Genomic DNA, 9,554 nt, shown 5'->3' with positions numbered 1-9,554 from the left:
GGAGTGATGCCACAGTGGGGTGCAGAAGGAGTGATGCCACAGTGGGTGGAGTGATGCCACAGTGGGGTGCAGAAGGAGTGATGCCACAGTGGGGTGCAGAAGGAGTGATGCCACAGTGGGGTGCAGAAGGAGTGATGCCACAGTGGGGTGCAGAAGGAGTGATGCCACAGTGGGGTGCAGAAGGAGTGATGCCACAGTGGGGCGCAGAAGGAGTGATGCCACAGTGGGGTGCAGAAGGAGTGATGCCACAGTGGGGTGCAGAAGGAGTGATGCCACAGTGGGGTGCAGAAGGAGTGATGCCACAGTGGGGTGCAGAAAGAGTGATGCCACAGTGGGGTGCAGAAAGAGTGATGCCACAGTAGGGCGCAGTAGGAGTGATGCCACAGTGGGGCGCAGAAGGAGTGATGCCACAGTGGGGCGCAGAAGGAGTGATGCCACAGTGGGGCGCAGAAGGAGTGATGATGGGGCGCAGGAGTGATCACAGTGGGGCGCAGAAGGAGTGATGCCACAGTGGGGCGCAGAAGGAGTGATGCCACAGTGGGGTGCAGAAGGAGTGATGCCACAGTGGGGTGCAGAAGGAGTGATGCCACAGAGGGGTGCAGAAGGAGTGATGCCACAGAGGGGTGCAGAAGAAGCGATGTCACAGTGGGGTGAAGAAGGAGTGATGTCACAGTGGGGTGCAGGAGGAGTGATGTCACAGTGGGTGGAAAGGGCAAATAAACAAACACACAACCATAAATCAAATTGTAGGCAGAAAGATTATTTTCAGCAAGTAGAAATGTTGCTGTGAGTATTGTAGTGAGTAGTACTTGCGTCAGTACTCGGGGCAGTTAGTATTACATTGCAGTTGGAGGCAGTTCATTGGCCAGGGTGGGCTTGGCACTGGGTGTGGTTATCTCGATTATCCTGCTGGTTTTCCCTGTGCAGGAATCTTCTGTTTCTGTGACTTTAACCAGGAAAGTCTCGTGTCCCTCCTCCTCTTTGGCGCCGCCCTGCAGCTCAGTAACGAGGGAGCAGTTGCCGTCATTTTGCACCCAGAGCATCGTTTGGAGTCTGACTCTGGGCTGCGCCTTCCCTTTCTCCCTGGCCTTGTACCTCCGCCAGCAGCCCTGGATGGTGCCAGCTGCCCTTACCTCCCTGCTGCTGGGGCAGATCTGCTCCTCACTCTCTTCCTGCAGGGGTAGAATCCTGGGTGCCTCTGAATCTGCCCCACTACTGCCCATGGGGGCCGGTAACAACTGGTGATCATCTCTGCTCCACTCCTTTCCTGCCCAATGCTGATTGGTCACAAGGCCACAGGCTTGGCCGGACACTATAGACAGGGGCTCCTTGGGGTAGTTGGTGGGGCTGATAACAACCATAGGTGGTATGAGAGTTTGGGGCCACAGGAACCTTGCGTCGTATTCGTTGAGCTTTATACCCCTGAGTTGGCCGCTGGCATCATCAAAAGGCAGGGCAATGTTGAACGTAACGACTTTTTTAGGGTGCAGTACTGGTGGGGAGTACCTCCTCATTATTACCCCACCAGGGGGCATCTTGTCTCTGCCTGCATTGGCTGAATATTTCAGAATGGATTTACAGGATCCTGGTTGCACTGGAACCATCCCGTCTCCGGTGACAGCGGCCGGGGCCCGTCCTACCCCTTTCAGTACCTGGATTTTGTTCATCTGGTCCCCCTGGTCCTGGGTGGCAGAACCGGCCATCTTGGGCCGCACCGCCGAAGGCAAGTCCTCGGGCTCATTGCACCTTGGGACACTGGTCTGACAGTGAATGTCTTTCCTTCGACATCCCCAGGGGGGCTCTTTGGGCCCCTGATGGCACCGAGCTGGTACAGGATCCGGCTTGGTCTGGGTGAAGCGGTTCTGGAGAATGGGTTTAGAGGATGGTACAATTCTGTGCTGACACAAAGCCCGCCGGGCCTGGTAGCCCCTGTATTGAGCCTGGATAAGAGCTGCAGCTTTGCCCTCCAGTGGGGCATCTGGCTTGTAGCCTCTATTATCTGATCTGCCACAGCGCCCCCCGCTGGCATCAGGGGGTATCAGCCTGCACCGGGCTTTGTGGCCCTGGCGTCTGACTCCGATGATACCGGCTTCTCGGTCCTGTATAGCAAGGTTCTCCTTGGGGCCCCGGGCCCTAGTGGTTCCTAGTTCAGCCCAACAGGCTCTGTTCCTTTCCCGCAGCCTCTTCCTTGCCCAGTAGCCGCGCCAATGAGCCTGAATAACCACGGCTGCAGCATTCCTGATGGCTTCCCCGTCTCCTGTATGGACCACACCGGGGCCGCGGGTATAGGTCACATGGTAGTGCTCAGAGTACAAGAGGTGGGCAGTAGCCTTCTCCCTGCCCAGAGAATCGTGCCAGGGGCCACAGGACTCGTGCCTGCAAGTGATACAAACATTTACATGAGGGGGTAACACTGGCAGATTTGCCCCAGTCCAGTAACCAGGAGCAACCAATCAGCTGTTGCCCATACACAGGCCGACCTGCAGATGATCTGACAGAGGAACCAGCTGTGTAACCCGGGGGCCAATCATCTCACAGAGGAACCAGCTGTGTAACTCGGGGCCCAATCATCTCACAGAGGAACCAGCTGTGTAACTCGGGGCCCAATCATCTCACAGAGGAACCAGCTGTGTAACTCGGGGCCCAATCATCTCACAGAGAACCAGCTGTGTAACTGTACCAGCTGTGTACTCGGGGCCCAATCATCTCACAGAGGAACCAGCTGTGTAACTCGGGGCCCAATCATCTCACAGAGGAACCAGCTGTGTAACTCGGGGCCCAATCATCTCACAGAGGAACCAGCTGTGTAACCCGGGGCCCAATCATCTCACAGAGGAACCAGCTGTGTAACTCGGGGCCCAATCATCTCACAGAGGAACCAGCTGTGTAACTCGGGGCCCAATCATCTCACAGAGGAACCAGCTGTGTAACTCGGGCCCAATCATCTCAGCTGTGTAATCGGGGCCAATCATCTCACAGAGGAACCAGCTGTGTAACTCGGGCCAATCATCTACCAGCTGTGTAACCCGGCCCAATCATCTCAAGAGGAACCACTGTAACTCGGGGCCAATCATGTGACAGAGGAACCAGCTGTGTAACTCGGGGCCCAATCATCTCACAGAGAAACCAGCTGTGTAACTCGGGGCCCAATCATGTGACAGAGGAACCAGCTGTGTAACTCGGGGCCCAATCATCTCACAGAGAAACCAGCTGTGTAACCCGGGGCCCAATCATCTCACAGAGAAACCAGCTGTGTAACCCGGGGCCCAATCATCTGACAGAGGAACCAGCTCTGCACCCCAGATGGGTGATTATTAATCAGATGAATCTCACTGGTCTCCTAATGTCTTACTCTCAAAGCTTAGGGGCCCTAAGATGATGTTGCTGTGAGGCCCAGTAGTCAGACCTAGGACCCCCCCATACAAACATACTCACTTATGGAGGCAGCAGACAGGGTGAGGCTCCGGCTGCCCAATGTCGTTCCCCATTGTGAGATCTAGAGAGAACGGAAAGAAAGTTCAATCTCCGCCCTCCAGGGGCCCCATGTCCCCAACCCCGATTCTCACACCCCTAAAGGGACAGGGCTTGATGGGAAGGGGTGTGGTTTGGGTATAATGTTACTGCCCCACAAATATAACAGCAATGGGTAAGTAACAGAAATGCCTGCAAATCCCCCTGGCACAGACTGGCACAAAGTGGTGAGGTGTGGGCATAGTAACTGTATATACTCTCAGTCAGAGCCCCCCGAAACTCTGCCCACCTACTATTTGGCATTCCCAGTACCCAGAGGCACAAACAGCTCCCCCCCCCAGCCCAATAAATAGTGACTGTCTGTGGCACCTTACAGCCCCCCTGGCATTCCCAGTACCCATAGGCACAAACAGCCCCCCCCCCCAGCCCAATAATAGTGACTGTCTGTGGCACCTTACAGCCCCCCTGGCATTCCCAGTACCCAGAGGCAAAACAGCCCCCCAGCCCAATAAATAGTGACTGTCTGTGGCACCTTACAGCCCCCTGGCATTCCAGTACCCAGAGGCACAAACAGCCCCCCCCAGCCCAATAAATATGACTGTCTGTGGCACCTTACAGCCCCCTGGCATTCCCAGTACCCAGAGGCACAAACAGCCCCCCCCCAGCCCAATAATAATGACTGTCTGTGGCACCTTACAGCCCCCCCTGCATTCCAGTACCCAGGCACAAACAGCCCCCCAGCCCATAATAGTGACTGTCTGTGGCACCTTACAGCCCCCGCATTCCAGTACCAGAGGCACAAACAGCCCCCCCAGCCAATAAATAGTGACTGTCTGTGGCACCTTACAGCCCCCTGGCATTCCCAGTACCCAGAGGCACAAAACAGCCCCCCCCAGCCCAAAATAGTGACTGTCTGTGGCACCTTACAGCCCCCCTGGCATTCCCAGTACCCAGAGGCAAAACAGCCCCCCCCAGCCCAATAAATAGTGACTGTCTGTGGCACCTTACAGCCCCCCTGGCATTCCAGTACCCAGAGGCACAAACAGCCCCCCCCCAGCCAATAAATAGTGACTGTCTGTGGCACCTTACAGCCCCCTGGCATTCCCAGTACCCAGAGGCACAAACACCCCCCCCCAGCCCAATAAATAGTGACTGTCTGTGGCACCTTACAGCCCCCCTGGCATTTCAAGTACCAGAGGCACAACAGCCCCCCCAGCCAATAAATAGTGTCTGTCCTGTGGCACCTTACAGCCCCCCTGGTACCCCAGGCACAAACGCCCCCCCAGCCCAATAAATAGTGTCTGTCTGTGGCACCTTACAGCCCCCGGCATTCCCAGTACCCAGAGGCACAAACAGCCCCCCCCCCAGCCCAATAAATAAGTGACTGTCTGTGGCACCTTACAGCCCCCTGGCATTCCCAGTACCCAGAGGCACAAACAGCCCCCCAGCCCAATAAATAGTGTCTGTCTGTGGCACCTTACAGCCCCCCTGGCATTCCCAGTACCCAGAGGCAAAAACAGCCCCCCCCAGCCCAATAAAGAGTCTGTCTGTGGCATTACAGCCCCGGCATTCCAGTAACCCAAGCACAAAACACCCCCCCACCCATATAGTCGACTGTCTGTGGCACCTACAGCCCCCCGGCATTCCCAGTAACCAAGACCACCCCCCGACCCAATAATGTGATGTGGGCACTACCCCCTGCACCACTTACCCGAGGCACAACAGCCCCCACAGCCAATAAATATAACGCTTGTGCACCTACAGCCCTTGGCATTCCCATAACCAAAGGACAAACAGAACCCCCAGCCAATATCAATAGTGACTCTTCTTGTGGCACCTACAGCCCCTGGCATCCATACCCAGAGCACAAACACTCCCCCCCCCCAGCCCAATAAATATGATCTGTGGCACCTTCAGCCCCCCGTTCTACATGCCAAACAGGCCCCCCCCCGCCCAAAACTGACTGTCTGTGGCACCTACAGCCCTGCATTCCTAAGTACCAGAGCAAAAGCCCCCAGCCAATAAATATGTCTGTCTGCTGCACCTTACGCCCCCTGCATTACCCGTGCCCAAGCCAAACAGCCCCACCCCAGTCCACAATAATAGTACTGTCCTGGACTTACAGCCCCCTGGGCATTCCCAGTACCCAAGCAACACCCCCCAGTATCCCATTACATATGTGTCTGTCTGTGGCACTTACACCCCCCTTTGCAATTCCATACCATAGGCAAAACAGCCCCCAGCCCAATAATATGTCTGGCTTGACCTTACAGCCCCCCGGCATCCATTACCAGAGACAAACAAGCCTCCCCCGCCCAATAATAGGACTGTTTGCACTTACATCCCTGCTTCCCAGACCCAGAGCACTAACACCCCCCCAGCCCATAATAGTGTTGTCTGAGCACCTTACCCCCCTGCGATTCAGTACCCAGCACAACCCCCCCCCCATAAAATGACTGTCGTGCACCTTCAGCCCCTGCATTCCCATACCCGAGGCAACAAACAGCCCCCCAGCAATAATAATTATGACTGTCTGGGCACCATTAAGATCCCCCGCATTCCAGCACCAGAGCACAAACACCCCTTCAGCCAATAAATATCTGTGACCTTACCCCACCCTGGCATTCCCACTACCCAGAGCACAAACACCCCTCCCCAAGCCATAAATATTGACTTCTTCCACTTACACCATGATCCATACCCAGGAGCACACAGCCCCAGCCCAATAAATAGACTGTGCACTTACACCCCCCTGGCAATCCATACCAAGCAAAACGCCCCCCCAGCCAATAATAGTGACTCTCCTTGCACCTTACAGCCCCCTATTCCCAGTCCCAGGGCCAACACCCCCCCCCGCCCAATAAATGATGTTCTGTCACTTACAGCCCTGGCATTCAGTACCATAAGCAAAACCCCCCCCCACCCAAAAATTAGTACGTGTGCACCTTACCAGCCCCCTGCATTCAGTACCCAAGCCAAAACAGCCCCCCCCCAGCCCAATATATGACTGTCTCTGCACCTTACACCATCCGGCATTCCAGTACCCAGAGCACAACACCCCCCCCCAGCCAATAAATATACGTCTGTGCACTTACACCCCCCGCATCCATACCCATAGCATTACAAACGCCCCCAGCTCCAATAAAAGTCTGTCCTTGCACCTTCACCCCTGCTATTCACATCACCCAGAGCAAACAGCCCCCCCCCCCAGCCATAAATATGACGTCTCGTCACCTTACACCCCCTGCCATTCCCCAGTACCAGAGCCAACAGCCCAGCCCCAAAATAGTGGTCTAGTCTGTGCACCTTACAGCCCTGGCATTTCCCATACCCAGAGGGATAAACGCCCCCCCCAAAGCCTTAAAAATAAGTTTCTTTTATCTTGTGTTGCACTTACACCCTCCCCGAATTCCCAGTACCCAAGCACAAACAGCCCCCCCACCCAATAAATTGACTGTCCTACCTTAACAGCCCCTAGCTCCCATACAAGCACAACACCCCCCCCCCAAGCCCATATAATATGACTTCTTCACTATCACCCCCTGGCATTCAGTATACCAGATGCACAACCAGACCCCCCCAGCCCCAATAATAGTGTCGGTCTGTGCACCTTACAGCCCACCCTCATTCCATACCAGATGCCAAACCGCACCCCCCCAGCCAAATAAATAGTGACTTTTCTGGCATTAATCAGCCACCGCATTTGCCCTACCAATGCACAACCCCCCCCAGCAATAATTATGACGTTGTGCACCTTAGAGCCCCCCCGGCTTCCAACCCAAGCACAACAGCCCCCAGCCCAATAAAGAGTGCGTGTGGCACCTTACAGACCCCCGCCTCCATGTACAGATGGACAACCCCCCCCAGCCCAATAAATAGTGACTGTCTGCAGCACTTACACCCCTCTCATATCCCAGTACCAGCCACAAACACACCCCCAGCACCAAAAAGCTGCTTTGACCTTACACCCCCTGGCAAATTCCCAATCCCAGAAGGGCAAACACCCCCCCAGCCCATAAATATTTAATATGTCTGGGGCACCTTACAGCCCCTGAATCCATACCCATAGCACAAACAGCCCCCCAGGCCCATATAAATATGACTTGTGCACAGCTATGTCCACAGTAGATAGAGAATGGGAGAGAAGAATAAATAATGCCCCCGTCCATATAATATACCCCACTGATAACAGCCAATAATATTTAACCGATGACTATTTCAAAATACTCCTGGCAGTGACTTAGTATACAGTCTAGCCACAGCACCCCCACAGCAGTAGCCGCCATGCATTGCAGCTTGCTCGTACTGTGCAGTTGCGGCCTGCAATTTACTGTGTAGTATGGAAAGGTACTCGCCGGTATCTCCAACGGCCCCTCAGTGGAGGGACGTCCTAACTGAAAGCGTGAAGCAGAGGAGAGTGCTGATCGGTCCATAGTCCCAGGAACTCCCAAACCTGAGGCCTTCTTGTTAGAGCGAAATAGCTGTCTTACAGGGGATCGTTACTATAGGGAAAACTACGATGTCGCCAGGCTCACTCAGGCCTCAAGTCTTAAATACAGAACTATTAATTGAAAATGTCCCCCAAACCCACTAGCCCGCCCATCTGTGCCACTTCCTGCGCCAGGGCAAACTCAGTTATCCCTTCTGTGCGGTTGTCCCCCCCTGTGTTCCAGCAAGCCAGACTTCGTGCGAAGTCCGGTCCCTGCGGAGGAAGGACGAAGCAACAACTTTACGCACTCTCGGCGATCTGCAGGGAGCTGGAACTAGTGCTGCAGGGTGCTGGAGCTTGGGCATGCAGGGTGCTGGACTGTGTGGCAGGGCATGTGAGACTTGGGTTGCAGGGATGCTGACGGTGGTTGGCAGGCCTGGAGCTTGGCTGCAGGGATGCTGGACTGTGCGGCTGCAGATCTGAGCTTGCTTGCAGACTCGACTGTTGCTGCAGGGGTGCTGGACTGTGGGCTGCAGGATGCTACTGTGGGAGTATGTTGTAGTGTTCTGCACGGATGCTGGAGCTTGCTGCAGTGGTGCTGGAGCCTGTGTGGCATGCAAGGGTGAGCTGGGAGCTGTGCTGCAGGGGGCATCCTGGCTGTGCTGGCAGGGTTCGGAGCTTGGCTGCAGCGTCGGTAGTTGGCTAGGCAGGGCGTGCTGGGAGCTGTGGCTGCAGGGGTGTGGGAGCTGTGGCTGGCAGCGGAGCCGTGGCTGGCAGGGGATGCTAGCTGTGCTGAGATGCTGGGATGCTTTGGGTGCAGGGATGCTGGAGCTTTGCGTGCAGGTATCTGGAGCTTTGGACTGCAGGTGCTACTGGGGGCTGAGGGCATTGCTGGGCTTTGGTCTTGGCAGGGATCTGGAGCTGTGAACAGACACAGCACATACGGGTTCCAAATTTATTTTCCAAACGTCCAAAAAAGTCAATTCTTACAAACGCTCAACTAGCCAAAGCACTTCGAAATACCCAATCAATAGCCCAATGATGCGCATAAAAAAAATTACTAAAAAAATAAAGTACTATTATGGCAAAAACATGCCTCTTCATATAACGTGTATAATCATCTGCCCCATGCCCATTGCCCCCTTCTCCTTGCTTAATTCCTCCTGTGCCCGCCAGATGAATGTCACTTACAGAAAGGCATCAGAATGCTGCATTTATAACCCCAACATGATATATCATATGGGTTTTACTACTAACTCCCAAGCCCAAGAATCTGAGATTAAGCTTTAACAGATCATACTGTAGAACTGCCATCATCCCAGTAAAATAACTCATCTTACCCCATAAGAGGCCAGGGGCAAACATACCCACATCCCAGTAGAAAGTAACATAATCACTACCTTAAGCAGGTAAGTTAGAACTGCCCCACATTCCCAGTAGAAATAACTACAATCACTACCAAGAGCAGGGCGGTAAACTGCCCACATCCCAGTAAAGTACAGTACAATCACCATACCCAATGAGAAGAGGAGCAGGAGCGTAAAGAATCTGCCATATCCAGTAGCATAGAAAGTACAGTACAATCACAAGCCTATCAGAAGCAGGGTATAACTCCCCACTCCGTAGAAAGTAACATACAATCACACTAACCCTA

At 54.4% G+C, this 9,554-nt stretch overlaps 1 protein-coding gene across 1 annotated transcript; it reads right to left on the bottom strand.

The window, feature by feature from the left end:
* Positions 1-739: 739 nt before the first annotated feature.
* On the bottom strand, positions 740-3,529 carry LOC100494519. Its single transcript, XM_031894900.1, has 2 exons — positions 3,436-3,529; positions 740-2,376 (listed from the first exon to the last, which is right to left on the bottom strand). Exons 1-2 carry the CDS (start codon positions 3,486-3,488, stop codon positions 837-839), a joined length of 1,593 nt encoding a protein of 530 aa, XP_031750760.1. The 5' UTR covers positions 3,489-3,529; the 3' UTR covers positions 740-836.
* Positions 3,530-9,554: the final 6,025 nt, after the last annotated feature.

This window comes from Xenopus tropicalis, unplaced genomic scaffold (genome assembly GCF_000004195.4).
Source record: "Xenopus tropicalis strain Nigerian unplaced genomic scaffold, UCB_Xtro_10.0 Sca16, whole genome shotgun sequence".
NCBI lineage: Eukaryota > Metazoa > Chordata > Amphibia > Anura > Pipidae > Xenopus > Xenopus tropicalis.
This window is presented reverse-complemented; position numbering and strand designations above follow the sequence as displayed.